The sequence below is a fragment of the Mytilus trossulus genome, chromosome 8 (assembly GCF_036588685.1).
Source record: "Mytilus trossulus isolate FHL-02 chromosome 8, PNRI_Mtr1.1.1.hap1, whole genome shotgun sequence".
In the NCBI taxonomy this organism is placed as follows: Eukaryota; Metazoa; Mollusca; class Bivalvia; order Mytilida; family Mytilidae; genus Mytilus; species Mytilus trossulus.
In genome coordinates, this window is record NC_086380.1 from 68,987,259 (window position 1) to 69,005,359 (window position 18,101).

Genomic DNA, 18,101 nt, shown 5'->3' on the forward strand with positions numbered 1-18,101 from the left:
GTCTGATCGGTTGTCAGGTGGAATTTTCGAAAATTCATAAACAATTAAAAAAATTCTTATTAAATATTTCGTGGAAGGGCAGACTCAATTTTTTTTAGTGATTGAAGACTATAAACCCTAGTTATCACACACAAAAAAATATTTTTTTTCGAAGATATGCATTTTCATCATCCAACTTGAAAGACTGTCGTCAAGTACTTTCAGTAAAAAAAATAGCTATGCGAACACACCTACTCTGTTTTTGTGATTCATTAGATAGGTATTTCACTTGACCCATATATTTCATCTTTTAGCACTGTGATTTTTTTATGTTATAAAGTCAACCTGTAGCTTTGATATATAAACATGATAGAATCTGAAGCGAGACGATGTATGAAATATTCTTGCTTTGTACGATATCAAGACAAAATATTCAACTGAAACACGCCCTAACATAACAAGGTGCACTCGATTATCTCTTTTCGATACTTTTGTTACACATTTTTTTGGATTTTTTTCTTGAGTCACATAATGGAAGGGCAGACACGAAAATACTGAACTAATAGATTGATATGTTTTCCGTCCGTGTTAAAAAAAAATCAAAAAAATCGGAGGGTATGCATTTTATACATCCAACTTGAAAGATACCCATGTCGTCGACTTGATATCTAATTGTTCTGCTTATGTACTAGATAAACTGAAAACTTAGGCAAACGGTGTTTTTAAAATAAAACACTTCGTAATTGAGAAGAAAATTGTAATTTTGTTTGTTTCCATTAACTTTTAATATAATACTAAAGTTATTGTCCGGAAACCAAATGTCTTCGGACGTCGCTGACGACGACGTGATTCCAATATACGACCGCAATTTTATGTTACATGGCTCAACATAGTTACTGTCATTATCTCCATGTAAATGAGATGTGCTAATGCTAATACAACTGCATACCAAATACCATTGACTTATTATAAGTCGTTCCCAAACCTACATACAAACATTAACTTGTAAACTATGTAAAAGTTTCAAAGTCAATGAAACAAGAAGAGCGGATGGGGCTATATAATCTCTATGAAAACAATACTTGCAAATGCCAATAAATTTGCTTACAAAATATCATTAACAAAACATTAGCAGTTCATCATAAACTGATATAATCACAAACTAATACTAAGATAAGTTTCAAAGTCATTAGACTGTGACTGAGAGGCGAGGCCAAATATTCTCCATGGAAATGAGATGTGCCAATGCCTATACACTTGAATACCAATTACCATTCGCCTACCACTAATGGTTCCCCTTGAACTGACTTAATCACAAACTAATACATGATAAGATAGAAAAAATGTCAAAGTCAATAGACCATGACTAAGGGGGCGGAGCCAAATTATCTCCATCGAAATGAGATTTACCAATGCTTATACAAGTGCATACCAAATATCATTGACCTACCACTTGTGGTTCCTCATAAACTGACCTAATCACAAACTAATACATGTAAAATAAGCAAAAGTTTCGATGTCAATAGACCATGACTGAGGGGGCAGGGCCAAATAATCTCCATGGAAATGAGATGTGCCTATGCTTATACAACTGCATACCAAATATGATTGACCTATCACTTGTGGTTCACCATAAACTAGACCTAATCACAAGCTAATACATTGTTGACGCCGCCGACGCCGGAAACAGCATACCTATGTCTCGCTATTTGACTCCGTCAAGGCGAGACAATAAAAATCGAAAGGGAGCTTATTTAAATATATATAAATAATTCACCAAAGTTTCTTGCAAATTGGTGAACGTGTTTTTGAGTTATTGTCCGAAAACTGGAAAATCACCCTTTTTGTAATGAAAAAAACCCCAAAACTCAGAAATATCAAATCTAAAATTTATAAAACTAAAGGCTCTAAAGAGCCTGTGTCGCTCACCTTGGTTTATGTGCATATTCAACATAGAACACTCTCTAACACTGTAGACGAGAATAGAATTCATGACAAAAATATCGGAATTGTTGATCTTGTATTGCTGATCATTTAGCCTGTTAAGTTTCTCTCTAACTTGTTTAGTTTTTGTTCAAAACACAAAAGAGGGTAAACACATCCTTATTCAAAGGGCTGGGCAATGACTCCTATAAAGAATGACAGCCTACAATCTATATCAGAGAAATGTGACTTGTTAGTAGATCTTGCCTTGTGGTCATTTTCGTCATTTAAAGTGTCTATTTATCTATTATAATTTTAATTATGTAAGGTAACAAAACAAAAATGATTTCATGATTTCATTAAAATTGCCAATTCTGGGACAGCAACCCAACAACAGGTTGTCTGATTCGTATGAAAATTTCAGGACAGATAGATCTCAACCTTATGAACATTTTTATCCAAGTCAGATTTGCTCTAAATGCTTTAGTTTTAGAGATACAAGCCAAAAACTACATTTTGCCCCTATTTTCAATTTTTAGCCCTGTCTTCCATGTTGGTTGGCAGGCGAGGTCATCGGACACATTTGTTGAACTTGATACCCTTATGATGATAATGGCCAAGTTTGGTAAAATTTGTCTTAGTTGTTTCAGAGAAGATATTTGTAAAAGATTACAAAAATTTAGAAAAAAATGTTAAAAATTAACTATAAAAGGCAATAACTTCTAAAGGGGTCAATTGACCATTTTGTTTATTTGACTTATTTGTAGATCTTACATAGCTGTACATTATTGCTGTTTACAGTTTATCTCTATCTATAATTAATTTTGAAGATAATAACCAAAAACTACAAAATTTTCTCAAAATTACCAATTCAGGGGCAGTAACCAAACAACGAGTTGTCTGATTCGTGTGAAAATTGCAAGGCAGATACATCTTGACCTGATGAACAATTTTTATCCACTTTTCTAAATGTTTTGGTTTCAGAGATCTACATTTTACCCCTATGTTCTAATTTTAGCAATAGCGGCCATTTTGGTTGACAGGACGGGTCATCTGATACATTTTTTAAACTAGATACCCCAATGATGATTGTGGCAAAGTTTGGTTTGGTTAAATTTTTGTAAAAGTTAATGACGACGGACGACGACGACGGATGAGAAAAGGGACAAGTAAGCTGAAAAAGATAGCTCATGTCAATAATTCAACAATTCACCAAAGTTCATGACATGTTGACGACGGACGGACAGAGGTATACCATAATATGTCCCGTAAACGGACGTATAAAACCAAGTCCATTTATAAGTAATATACGGGAAAACAGGAAATACATTTTTACAAAATATCCTTCTAGATACCAGCTTTATATACAAGCTTTGTATAAGAAAGTTATTAAAATTTTCAAAACTTTAACCACCTAATGAATGTAATGTTAACTGGCAGAAAATCTAAGTGCATTTAAAAGTAAAATATGGATAAACAGAATTTTTATTTGTTACAAAATTCTTATTTCTGGATCCTATCTTATGATCATAAACAAGCTTCTGTCCAAGTTCGGTAGAAATCCAGAATATTTTAAGAAAGTTATTAAAATATTAAAAACTTTAACCACAGAGCGAATGTGTTGTTAACTGTCAGAAAAAACTAAGTTTATTAATTTATAAGTAAAATTCGGGTTAACAAGATTTTTATTTTTTTACAAAATTTTCTTCTGGATACTTTCTTATGATCATAAATTAGCTTCTGTCCAAGTTTGGAACAAATCCAACTTAAAATTTCAAGGACATACAAAAACTTTAACCACAGGGTGAATATTTGTGGAAGACCCCCACCAACGGAACGTAGAATCCCTTTGTATCGCTTTTCCGATAAAAGTCGCAGGCTCGACAATAAATGGGGAATGTGTCCATGGGACACAGATGATGCCCCCGTTTGCATATTTATATATCAAGTTATAAAAGGGACATACTTGAAGAACGGTGAAAGTGACACTACCAAAAGGAGTAGGTCCAGTAAGACCCCTTTTTGGCCCCAAAATATAGCAGTTTTACAAAATTGTTAAAATGTAAACTTTTAGTTATTTATCGGACAGTAGAATGCTTCTGCTACATAAATATGGGCTGTTTTTGACGTTACAATGCACATATATCGGGTACTAGCACCATTAAGTCATGCTAAATTACTCAAATCTTCACATTTTAGTTAAATTTTAGACGGTTTTCGTGTAAAATGAAAGTGGCCCTATTCGTGTTCATCCTTAATATTGAAATGTAAGTTGTATTTTATGATAATACATAACATATATAAAGGTTGAGGATGAACACAGATGCGGCCACTGTCATTTTTGACAAAACCCATCTAAAAAGTGACATGTTTTGGCATATTTGGTAGATTTTTCATATTTGAGCTTGAATCGGGTCGTTTTTAAGTACCAAATCAGTTAAAATCTTTCACATAAACTAATTGATTCAAATGAAATAGACACTTAAGTGTTTGAAAAGTGGTCAAAATCTTTCGTCAGATGAACCTGAAATTTGAGGCCAAAATTGGTTCACCGGACTTATTCCTTTGATATTGATCTGAGTTTTGTAGTAATAAGTCGTGTGTTCAAGTTTTATAACAAAAGCGAAAAATTCCGCAATTGTTCGATTTGTAAAGGGGCATAACTCTAGAACGGTTGAAGTGACGCCAGCAAAATTCAAACTTGATCTTTGTTTTCTGGTAGTTAGCACTGTTTGTAAGTTTCATAACATTTGGTTGAGACAAACTAACGTTAGAGAACGGAAACCAACTTTGGGACGTACTGACGGACAAGGGTAAAAATTAATGCCCCTTCCCCTACGGGGAACATACAAATACATTTCAAATACACTTGTTATATTCAGGAAATAATGGGTGCAAATAATCAATTGCCAGGTTATGGATTATTCTCATTTTTTTAAATATAAAATTTCATACAAAAAAGGCCAATGACATTTGTTGCAAGACAAAAAGAATCTATGCATGCTTTGGTAAATTCAATTAGAAATATCAAAACTGACCAAAAATAACTTACACCAAATTGCAAATCTAACTGTCTAATGAGCTATTAGACAGAATTTAATATTAAAATCGAAAACTTAGCAATATGGTTTTATTACATAGAATGCATAACAAAAGTATTTTGAGAGTTATTTTCCATTTAGCAATGTTTATGGTCAATAAGTTAAATGTGCTGTGAAATCATATATGTTTAATATACACATCACAGTTTTTATCTATTTAGTCTCTTTAACAAACAACAACATAGGTATTTTTTTCTCTTCTAGCTAGCAATTATATTTAATGATAGCAGGTTTATTTTGTTTAATTATATAATAAGCAGAATAGTTCTATTGATATATTTTATCATGTTCGCCGAACTTCTATTATATTATTTCTATTTTTTTTAACAAATGTACAATATTGGTATGATTTTCTCTGCTTGCAATATCAAGTGGTGTTAGTCCTCTCCATTTAATGTTACAATCTGCTTCATGTTTTAGTAGCAATTCAACAATCTCTATATAATCTTTATAACAAGCTATCAATATGGGGGATTCTCCAGTATCTCTACACTTATTAATGTCAGCCTTATTGTTTATTAACATCTGTACTACTTCAGTATGTCCTTTCTGACAAGCAATGTACAGAGGTGATGCTCCATTATTATCACACTTATTAATGTCAGCCTTATTGTTTATTAACATCTGTACTACTTCAGTATGTCCTTCCTGACAAGTATATAACAGAGGTGATACTCCATCATTACGACATTTATTAATGTCAGCCTTATTGTTTATTAACATCTGTACTACTTCAGTATGTCCTTCCTGACAAGCAATGAACAGAGATGATATTCCATCATTACGACATTTATTAATGTCTGCCTTATTGTTTATTAACATCTGTACTACTTCAGTATGTCCATTCTGACAAGCCAAGAACATAGGTGATGCTCCAGTATGTCTACAATGGTTTACATTATTGGTACAATGACGTAAGCACCATGTAACCAGATCAATATCTCCGTCATAACAACTCTGTATTAATGGAGTGTCTTGATATTGTGTGTCATATAGACTTGCCAATTGTTTCTGTTTTGATATTTCTAAATCTTTTAAATGTACAAGGATTCTTTGTCTGAAGATTTGATCATTCATATTGATGTTACAGAAGACATCTGCTATCTTTCCTCTAAACCAGTCGTCTACCAATCTATGTATATACATTTGCTGATATCTTTCTGATACATCTATTAAAAATTCATCTCTTTTGTCTTTTTTTTCAAAAACAAACCTTTCACGAATAAAATGACTTGAAGCATTATTAATTAAACAATAAATCATAACACTGCCAAAGTAAAAAGCAAGAAAGTCAAACAGCTTGTCATGAATAGTTCTGTACACTTCACCATCCTTTCTGATAAACGTATGAGTTAATGAATCCAGCTCATCACGAATAACTAACCGGGCTGTTCCTTTCACTACTTTACAAGCTTCATATGTGTTCTCTATAATTGTTTTAATATCTTTATCAACATCTTCAGTGAGCCATTTTTCTTTTAAACGATTGTTAAACATCACACAAAGAGCAAGTGCACAGTACTTGACATGTGCTCCCTCTGTTTGTAATGTATCTATCTCCTCTTTGTAAACTGTAAATGGATTCTGAAAGAAATCCTCCATTCTCAGATTGGTGTTTTTGCTGTACAATTGACATAAAAGAGGAAAACAGTCAAATTTGTCATAAAATTTCTTGATCTTAGACGCGTTTGATTTCAAGTAAAGTTCAGCAATAGATTGTTTTTCTGTTTCTGATAAGTGTTTATCTTCTGACAAAAGATTACATTCACAGGACTGATTAAAAGATAAAGATTTCATTTTTTCATCCTTAAAAACCTGAAGTCTACAAGACATGATTAATTTGACTGGTTTTTTTTCTATTAATGTTTTGATTTTTTCCATGAGATTTTTCCAGCTTTCTAACTTCATAGGATTTATGGTATATGTTCCACAAAAGTCATCAATAACAAACAGGATTTTCTTACTTGGATTGAACCACTTGATAATATTTTCAGGGTTTGTTACCGGTAAAATAACATAGCCTTCTTCTTGCATTCGTAGAGCAACATGACGCATCAATGATGATTTTCCTGTTCCCGAACTTCCAGTGACAAAAACGCAACCATTTTCTTTGATACATTTTAATACACTCTTTGCTCCATTTGTTTCTATAAACATTTTGTCATCTTCTGTCCAAGTTTTTAATTCCTCTTTAATTTGATCTAAAAAGAAAGAATTTGATATTTCTTTAAAATTTACAATTATTTTGAGACTGACTTCTGTGATTTTGTCATTCTGATATGTACTCTTATACCTTATAAAATTTATAAAACTTTAGGACTTGAGCTTACATGATCAAAGTTATTCCTCAATAAAAGATGTAATGGTTTTTTTATCCAAACAATATCTTTTTATAGATCAAGCTCTCTGTGAATATTGCATGGCAAGATATAGTCCACTGCCGGTTAAAAATTTATTGTATTGAAACAAAATTCTAACTTGATCTATAACTTGTCATGGTGTAAACTATATTACAAATTTCAAGTCAATATCTTCAAGAATGACCAAAACAAACGTGTGGAAAACTGATTATTTTAGTGAATTTTAAAGTCCAAGTACCATTACTCTGCACAAAATCATCAGACCGGAACAAAATTCAAATTTGAACTGTAACTTGTCATGACAAGAGTGCACACTGTCTGAAATGTCTTGCCTTTTTTTCTAATCATTGATATTATGTTGAAAGTCCTAAATATAAAGCTTTACTACAACTATCACATGAACTTAACTTGATCCAATAAAATGAGGTCAAGGTCGTTTAAACCAGACAAGAAATACATGTACACATTACAATCATTTTATACACTAAGTATAGTTGACCTATTGCTTATAGTTTCTAAGAAACAGACTTAACCAAGAAAACTAAACATTAACTAATGAACCATGAAATTAAGGTCAAGGTCAGATGAACCATGCCAGGCGGACATGTACAGCTTACAATTCTTCCATACAACAAATATAGTTAACCTACATGTATTGCTTATAGTATAAGAAAAACAGACCAAAACACAATAAAATGCTCTGCTGGGTGCAGCTTGATACGACCGCAGAGTTCGAACCCTGAACAGTTGGGCAAGTATGGACACAACATTCAAGCTCGATACAGCTCTGAATTTGGATTGTGATTAAATATTTGACACAGCATAATTTCTGTCACAGAATGAATGTGGTCTAAGAACTCAAACATATTAGATTAACCTATTATAGTCTAATATCCAAAATCGAAATACATGGTTAGATTCAGCATATCAAAGAATCCCAAAAATTAAATTTTTGATGAAATCTAACAAAGTTTAATTTTGGACCCTTTTGACCTCAATGTAGACCAATTTGATAACCGAGCCAAAATATCAAAAATCTAAATTCATGGTTAGATTCAGCATATCAAAGAACCCCATATATTCAATTTCTGTTGAAATCAAACAAAGTTTAATTTTGGACACTGAATTGGACCAACTTGAAAACTGAGCCAAATTCAAAAATCTAAGTACATGTTAAGATTCAGCATATCAACATGATCAAAGAACCCAAAGAATTCAATTTTTGTTATAATTAAATGACGTTTAATTTTGAACCCTTTGGACCTTAATGTAGACCAATTTGAAAACGGGACCAAAAATTAAGAATCTAAATACACGGTTAGATTCTGCATATCAAAGAACCCTAATAATTCAATTTTTGATGTAATCAAACTAAGTTTAATTTTGGACCTTTGAGCCCTAATTCCTAAACTATTAGGACCAAAACTCCCAAAATCAGTCCCAACATTCTTTTTGCGGTCATAAACCATGTATTTAAATTTCATAGATTTCTATTTACTAACACTAAAGGTATTGTGCAAAAACCAAGAAAAATGCTTATTTGGGCCTTTTTTTGCCCCTAATTCCTAAACTGTAAGGACCAAAACTCCCAAAATCATCCCATACCTTCCTTTGGTGGTCATAAATCTTGTCTTAAAATTCATAGATTTCTATTATCTTATACCAAAGTTATTGTGCGAAAACCAAGAAAAATGCTTATTTGGGCCCTTTTTTGGCCCATAATTCCTAAGCTATTGGGACCAAAAGTCCTCTTTTTGCAGTCATATATTAACTTAACACTGAGCAATCAACCGTGAAAATGAAGTCAAGGTCAAATAAAACCTGGCAGACTGACATGCACATCAAAAAATATTTCCATACACCAAATATAGTTGACCTATTGCATATAGTGTTCGAAAAACAGACCAAAACACAAAAACTTAACTTTAACCACTGAACCATGAAAATGAGGTCAAGGTCAGATGACACCTGCCAGTTGGACATGTACACCTGACAATCATTCCATACACTTAGTATAGTAGACCTATTGCATACAGTATTAGAACCAGATGCTACGCAGGGCGCAGCTTTATAAGACCGCAGAGGTTGAACCCTGAACGGTTGGGGCAAGTATGAATCTGAATCCAGCTCTTAATTTGGATTGTGATTAAATAGTTGACACAGAATGAATGTGTTCTAATGAACTTAAAATTTTTGTTTTCTCTTAGAGCAATTCACTATGCTGCTGAATATTAATCCTCTCAAAAAACTGTTTGAAGAAATTTTCTTTTTATTTATGAAATTTCAAATGAGAAAAATTGAACCACCCCACCCAATTTTTTTTCTTCACATCCCACTTTCCCTTATTCCAAAACTGATCTCAATTAAAATTTCTAATGGAGTTTGCAACAATAACCACTCATTTAAATACATCATAAAATATTAAGATGTAAAAAAAACTGCTTGTTATCACTGAATGGTAAAGATTGTTTTAATTTATCAGTTGGTAGTAAAAAGTGAATATACATTGTATATTGTATATAAAAAAAATTTAAGTTGATTCTGGACAAAGATAGATAACTCCAATTAAAAAATTTCTTGCTATTTCACAATATTGTGCAATTAGATATTTCTTGCTTACTATTCTGGACAAAGAAAGATAATTCTAATTAAAAAAAAAATTGCTATTGCACAATATTGTGCAATTAGATATTTCTTGCTATTGTGCAATACTGTGCAATTGAAAAGACTTGTTATTGCACAATACTGTGCAATTGAAGATTTCTTGCTATTGCGCAATACTGTGCAATGAAAAATTTCTTGCTATTGCACAATACTTTAAATATAATAATTTTAGATCCTGATTTGGACCAACTTGAAAACTGGGCCCATTATCAAAAATCTAAGTACATGTTTGGATTCAGCATATCAAAGAACCCAAAGAATTCAATTTTTGTTAAAATCAAACTAAGTTTAATTTTGGACCCTTTGGACTTTAATGTAGACCAATTTGAAAACAGGACCAAAAATTAAGAACCCACATACAAAGTTAGATTTGGCATATCAAAAAACCCCATTTATTCAATTTTTGATGAAATCAATCGAAGTTTGATTTTGGACCCCGATTTGTACCAACTTGAAAACTGGGCCAATAATCAAAAATCTAAGTACTTTTTTTAGATTCAGCATATCAAAGAACCCCAGGGATTCAATTTTTGTCAAATTCAAACTAAGTTTAATTTTGGACCCTTTGGACCTTAATGTAGACCAATTTGAAAACGGGATCAAAAATTATTAATCTACATACACAGTTAGATTCGGCATATCAAAGAACCCCAATTATTCAATTTTTTATGAAATCAAACACAGTTTAATTTTGGACCCTTTGGGCCCCTTATTCCTAAACTGTTAGGACCAAAACTCCCAAAATCGATACCAACCTTCCTTTTATGGTCATTAACCTTGTGTTTAAATTTCATATATTTCTATTAACTTATACTAAAGTATAAGTGTGAAAACCAAAAAAAAATGCTTATTTGGACCCCTTTTTGGCCCCTAATTCCTAAATTGTTGGGACCAAAACTCCCAAAATCAATTCCAACCTTCCTTTGGTGGTCATAAACCTTGTGTCAAAATTTCATAGATTTCTTTTTACTTTTACTAAAGGTACTGTGTGAAAAACAAGAAGATGCTTATTTGGGCCCTTTTTGGCCCCTAATTTTTAAAATATTGGGATCAAAACTCCCAAAATCAATCCCAACCTTCCTTTTGTGGTCATTAACCTTGTGTTAAAATTTCATAGATATCTATTCACTTTTTCTCAAGTTAGAGTGCGAAAACTAAAAAGTATTAAGACGAAGACCACGACGACGACGACGCCAACGTGATAGCAATATAAGACGAAATTTTTTTTAATTTTGCTGTCGTATAAAAACTTAACTATAACCACTGAACCATGAAAATGAGATCAAGGTCAGATGACACCTGCCAGTTGGACATGAACACCGGACAATCATTCCATACACCAAATGTAGTAGACATATTGCTTATAATATCTGAGAAATGGACTTGACCACGAAAACTTAACCTTGTTCACTGATCCATGAAATGAGGTTGAGGTCAAGTGAAAACTGTCGGACAGGCATGAGGACCTTGCAAGGTACGAACATACCAAATATAGTTATCCAATTACTCATAATAAGAGAGAAATTAAGAATACTAAAAATCCTTTTTTTTTTCAAGTAGTCACTGAACCATAAAAAAGAGATCAATGACAATGGACATATGACAGACGGAAACTTCTTAACATAAGGCATATACAAACAAAGTGGGAAGGGTCCAGGTCTTCTACCTACTGAAATATTAAGCTTTCAAGAAATTAGCTAACGCCCCTTCTGCCTGTAGATCACAATCACTATGTCCAGCTTTCTGCAACAGAAATCGTAGGCTCGACAAAAATCAACAGTTCAGGATTGGGGAAGTAAATTATAAATAGGACAGATTTTTCTAAAATATTCAGGGTAGATAGAGTTTGTTATGCTAACCATATTTGCCCTTTCAGTTTTTCTCAACTGGCTCTAGTTTTCCAGATACTAATCAAAACTGTAGTGTTCCCCCTTTGTTATATTATTATAGCCATAGTGGCCATGTTGACTGCTCAGACGAGGAAAATTTCAACTACATAGTTGACATCCTTTACACATGATACATGAACAGACAAACTTTGGTTTCAATCAATTGAACAGTTTAACAAAAGTAGATGTTTCAAGAAAAGTTTAGAGACAACAGACTTTAAGATAAAACAAAACTTACATCTATGACAACTAGCCCAGTTGTTAATTTTAGAGTAGAATGTTTTACACTTTACCTGACAACAGACAACAACAACTGACACCAAGTGACAACAATAGCTCTTTTGATGCTTTAGGTCAGGTGAGATTAAAATCCAAAATACAAGAAATATAGTAAATATTGAAGCAAAATTCCCTTGTTTCACATCCTTAGCTCATATAACTCTACAACCTTTGTCTAAATGATTATAATGTACCTCTGATGTTCCACGGTATTGGGTCTCTCAAAAGTTCTGTGACTTCCGTGTGTTCAGTCTGTAAACTACTGTGGGAAACTTGTAACTTCCTCAGATTTTCCGTCACTTCTGAGTGTTTTGTCCCCAAAATATCCACTGTTTGTCCTAATTCTTTTATCTTTTCCTGTGAATGTTTGATTTCCAACATAATTTCTTGATTGGACTGATCTAATATTTTAACCTTTAACTCTTGGCACTCTTGATTCATTGGCTGACCTCCGAGTCTACTTACTGCCTAGAAAAATATTTTGAAAAAGAATAGTATTCAATCAAAACTCCATATAACTCAAAATTAATGTTAACAGACTCTTTCATTAATGAATTTCACACCCATCTTATTACAAAAATTAACATTTGAAGCCACTGAGGCATGAGATATGGAAAGCTCATACACTGCATCCCTATATCTTGTTCATTGAAAATTGTGAGGAAAAACAAATACATGTTGGATCAATGATTGTGAAAAAAGGCAACCATTAACATTTTCACTTGCGGTAGATCCCCTGGGCCCTTCATAACCTGTCAGTGATATTATATATAAAATCACTCATACTTAAGTTATGTAACACTTACATTAGATATATTACTCCATGCTGTATTGAAATCAACAGTGGCCATTTTGTTACTATCATGATGAGCTAATATATTCCTGTACCATTTAATCCTTGCTAGATCAGGTCCTGGAGTTGTCTCCACTGGTAGTGGTAAGCTGTCAAAGCCATTGATTGGCTGAGTAACTGATGTCAGGTTTCTGATCAAGCAAATCATCAATGTTACATCAAATGTTGTGGAAACGGGTACACCTATAACATCGAAAGAATTATAATTAATAACATCTATAACATCAAAAGTAATAAAATCGGGTACACCGATAACATCAAAAATATTTGAACTAAGTTCACCTGTAACATCAGAAGTAATAAAATCAGGTACACCTATAACATCAAAAATATTGAAATTAAAAAGTAAAATGACAAAAATACTGAACTCCTATTGGAAAATCCCTAATCACATGGCAAAATCAAATGACAAAACACATAAAAAAGAAATGGACAACAACTGTCGTATTCCTGATTTGTTACAGGCATTTTCAAAGGTAGAAAATGGTGGATTATTTTCCTTGCACTAGATAATTATTTTGTTTAAACTGAGATAACATTTTTAAATATACCATATATGTAACAGTATATTACCCTAGGATGAAGATGAAGATGAAGAAAGAAGCAACATTTTGAGGTGATTCAATCACACATATACTCTCCACCATGTCCACAGTGGCTGATCTAGAAATTTTCATAAGAGGGGGCCCACTGTCTGCCTAAGGTGGGGGGGGGGGGGGGGGGGGGCTGATTCCGTCACGCATCAGTGACTCCCTACAAATGTATATAACCAACCAAAATTTTTCGCTCGAATCCATGTTAACTTGTAAAACTTAAATTCATTGCATTGGGGTTTGCTTAGCCATATAACATGATTGTATAAACATACCATTTCTTGGAAACAACAGATTCCATTGAGCCTGGTTAAAAACTCTCTTTAATTTCAAGTCATAAAGAGTGTTGTAGTTTGTATGCAGTGTTAAAGGTAGATGAGTAGGTGGAAATTCTCTGTCAAAATAAGTACGAACTGCTCTTGGTGCCACTCCTTTCAATAACAAAGCTAATCGTACATAATTCTCCTCCTCTTCCAAAAGGGGTGCCATCATTCTAAAAATGTTTTTTTTCTACAATCAATTAGAACCTATGCCACTTTCAACTTATGGTCCATGCCATCCTGAAAAATAAAATAAAATGTATGCATAATATTTCAAAATAACAGAACCTTAAGCATTGGCAGAGCAAGATAAGCTAAATTTCCATATTGAGAATACCAATAAGAGGCTTTTTGCTGCTGATGTGTTAATCTACACAGTGGACTGTGTAAATCTGCATGTGTACATATCATATATTTTACTTTGATTTGAGACTATCTGCTTGCACGACTAGAGTCCAAATGACATAGTAACTATAGCTCACCATGCATATTGTATGAACAAAATCAATACGGTGAAGATGGTCAGTTTAGAGCTATACAAGTCCCAAATGTGACAAAATACGAATCAATTCAAACCAAAGAACAATCTACTACCGCTCATTGCCCTAGCTAACAGATTACATTTTTCATCATACCGCTTTTACTTAAAATGCTGAAGGAGTGAACAATAAATGAAGAATGTTTTCATGGGACACAGACTATGTTCCTGCTTGCGTAAAACGTTATAAAGAAAAAAACACTTCAGAATGGTGAAAGTGAAACTACCCTTATTTGTACTTGATCTGAGTTGTGTGGAACTAAGTAGTGTGTATAAGTTTCCGAACATTTAGTTGAGGCAATCTAAAATTAGAAAAACGGAATAAAAAAATCAACATTTTTTTTCTACTTGAAAAGAGTTATAACTCTAGAAGGGTAAAAGCCACACCACAAAAATTCAACCTTAATCTGTGTTTTCTGGTAATAAACATTGTTTATCAGATTTATAACATTTGGTAGAGGCAGACTAAAGTTATAGAACAGAAACTAAAATTCTACATGTTTACCTTTTGTAAGGAAGCATAATACATATATATAATAATAAAGTGGTATGAGTGCCACTCAGGAAAGGTAAAAGGGACGTCGCCAAAATTCAAACTTGATCTGCGATATTTATATGCATTGTGTTTAAGTTTCATAACATTTTGAAAGGTAAAATTAAGTTAAAGAACGGGAAACCAATTTCCTGATGTATGGACGCACGGACAGACAGGCAAGGGTAAAACTTAATACCCCTCCACTATGGCAGGGGTATACAAAAGTGCACACACTGAAATTCCTCAACTTATTTACATTGATTTAATATTTTGAACAGCGTTATACTACTTTATTTTGTATGTTGATTGCCCTAAGGATAAAGTTTTACAACAAGTATCACATAAACTTAACATGATCCAAGAAAATGAGGTCCAGGTCAGATAAACCAAAGAGAAATACCATGTAAACCTCACTATCATTCAATACACAAAATATAGATGACCTACTGCGTAATGTTTCTGAGAAACAGACGGAAAAAGGAAACTAAACATTTACCAATGAACCAAGAAAATGAAGTCAATAACCGTTCCAGAGGGACATATACACCTTACAATCAATTTATGTATAAAATATAGTTGACCTATTACTTATAGTATATAAGAAACAAAGTTAACCATGACATGCACATCATAAAACATTTCCATACACCAAATATAGTTGATCTTTTGCATATAGTTAAAGAAATAAAGACGAAAACGAAAAACTTAACTTTGACCACTGAATCATGTCAATGTCAGATGACACCTGCCGGTTGGACAAGTGCACCTTACGATCATTCTAGTCACTAACTATAGTAGACATATTGCTTATAGTAACTGAAATATGGACTTGACCATTAAAACTTCACCTTGTTAACTGATCCATGAAATGAAGTCGAGGTCTAATAAAAAATGTCTGACGGGCATTAAGACCTTGTAAGATACGCACATACTAAATGCAGTAATAAAATTACTTGTGATAAGAAATCAATTAACATTATGTTTTCTGAGTCTGGACATTTAGATATGACCCGGAAAATTTATCGAATTTACACTGTAATAGGATCTTTAAATATTGTTTTTATTGGTATTAATTGCTGTATTCAAATTAGTTTGGCTCCACCACATTCTGTATGTGCCTGTCCCAAGTCGGACACTTGTAATTCAGTTGGGGTCATTTGTGGTTTTGTTACATATTTGTTTTTCCTTCATTATTTTGTACCTAAACACAGCGTTTTTTTTATCGTTTGAATTATTTTACATAAATCATTTGGAAGCCTTTTTTGCTCATAGGTGAAAGCCGAAAAGTAACTTGTAATTGTTAATTTTTATGTCATTTCATTTGATGTATTGTGGAGATTTGTTTCATTGGCAATCATATTTCATCTTGTTTGTATATGATATATAATTGCTAAAACATGAGAAACGAGGATAAAGTCCATTCCACATTTATAGCACGCCCTACATTCCCAAAACATTTCCAGGTAATGTAGGCAACATAACAAGATTCTTTATCTGAAATTAAACTGGTATCTTTAAATATTTTTACAATATATGGACTTGAATTTATCTGTAAGTTAAATAAAGTTAGTTGTTTCTCATATATAAAGTAAGTTAAATTTTGATTCCTTACATTCCTGAAATTAAAACAACCTTTGCTGAGAAAATAAATATACTATATAATCAATATAATAAACAATTATAATCGCATTCTTTGTCCCAAAATATAGTCTCAGCTATGTAACATATACGTAGGAAACCCCTAATGCTAACTCTATTTCTGCTAAATATGGGGCTCAAAACCACTTAATCACTTTCTTATCCACAAAAATCTCATACAGGTGTAATGTAACGACACAACTACAAATCACACCTCAAGAAATCTAGTACAGCTGCACTTGTGTAAAAACAATAATTATATACACTTTATCTATTTCATTGAAAACATGCATTTTGAGAGTATTGCATAGCAATACATAGTCCCCTACCTGTAAACAACTAATTGTACTGGAACAAAATGTTAACTTGATCTATAACTTGTCATTATGTACAAATTATAACAAAAAGCAAGTCAATATCTTCAAGCATGACGAAAAGAGTGTTGAAACTGATTATTGGAGGACCATAACTCTGTACAAAAAGAGGGACGAAAGATACCAAAGGGACAGTCAAACTCATAAATCTAAAACAAACTGACAACGCCATGGCTAAAAATGAAAAAGACAAACAGAAAAACAATAGTACACATGACACAACATAGAAAACTAAAGAATAAACAACACGAACCCCACCAAAAACTAGGGGTGATCTCAGGTGCTCCGGAAGGGTAAGCAGATCCTGCTCTACATGCGGCACCCGTCGTGTTACTTATGTGATTACAAATCCGGTAAATAGTCTAATTCGGTAGGTCAAATTCATGAAAGGGAAGGGGATTGTAGTTACGACGTTAGGAACATATCCGATAAAATTTGTGAAACGGTTTTTCCATAACGGTCAACTAACTCGTGATGGCGTCCGTAAAATTTACGAAGGGGTGATTTCAACTTCACCATTTGGAACTCTTGATTTAATAGCTTCCTTGTGAGCAGTAACCCTCTATCAAGAAAATCATGATAGGAAATGCAAGCACGGGAATATCGTATCAATTGAGAGATATATACCCCGTATGCAGGTGCTGCTGGAATGTTGCTACTTAGAAATGGAAAGTTCACAATTGGAAAGCTGAAATCATCTCTTTTGTCGTAAAGTTTTGTCTTCAACCGACCCTCATTGTCAATTTCTAGATGTAAGTCAAGATATGAAGCTGACTTAACTGTATCTGTAGTATCCTTTATCTCCAATTCGATGGGATATATGCGTTCCACATAGTCACCAAATTTTGAATTGTTTAGTGAAAGAACAAAATAATCAGACGGGAACAACATTCAAACTTGTTCTGTAACTTTCAATGATCAAACTAAAACCAGTTATCAAATCATTAACTTCAAGCATGACAAAATATTGTAAATAATTAATTTTAGTACAAGCATCATAACTCATCAGATCACTAAAAAATTGGAACTTGATATGTTACTTGTCATGATAATAC

The 18,101-nt window shown here is 32.8% G+C and overlaps 1 protein-coding gene across 1 annotated transcript; it reads right to left on the bottom strand.

Moving 5' to 3' along the window:
* Positions 1-5,049: 5,049 nt before the first annotated feature.
* LOC134727917 (uncharacterized) lies at positions 5,050-14,130 on the bottom strand. The gene is made up of 4 exons (XM_063592312.1): positions 13,917-14,130; positions 13,002-13,231; positions 12,390-12,663; positions 5,050-7,204 (listed from the first exon to the last, which is right to left on the bottom strand). Exons 1-4 carry the CDS (start codon positions 14,128-14,130, stop codon positions 5,307-5,309), a joined length of 2,616 nt encoding a protein of 871 aa, XP_063448382.1. The 3' UTR covers positions 5,050-5,306.
* Positions 14,131-18,101: the final 3,971 nt, after the last annotated feature.

What these genes read in the sequence shown, in the direction of transcription:
- LOC134727917 (XM_063592312.1), bottom strand. Translation starts at nt 14,130, where the DNA reads ATGGCACCCCTTTTGGAAGAGGAGGAGAATTATGTACGATTAGCTTTG. An exon ending in CATGGAGTAATATATCTAAT is followed by an intron (nt 12,664 to 13,001) that starts GTAAGTGTTACA and finishes ATATTTTTCTAG; the next exon opens with GCAGTAAGTAGACTCGGAGG. An exon ending in AATACCGTGGAACATCAGAG is followed by an intron (nt 7,205 to 12,389) that starts GTACATTATAAT and finishes CTTTCTTTTTAG; the next exon opens with ATCAAATTAAAGAGGAATTA.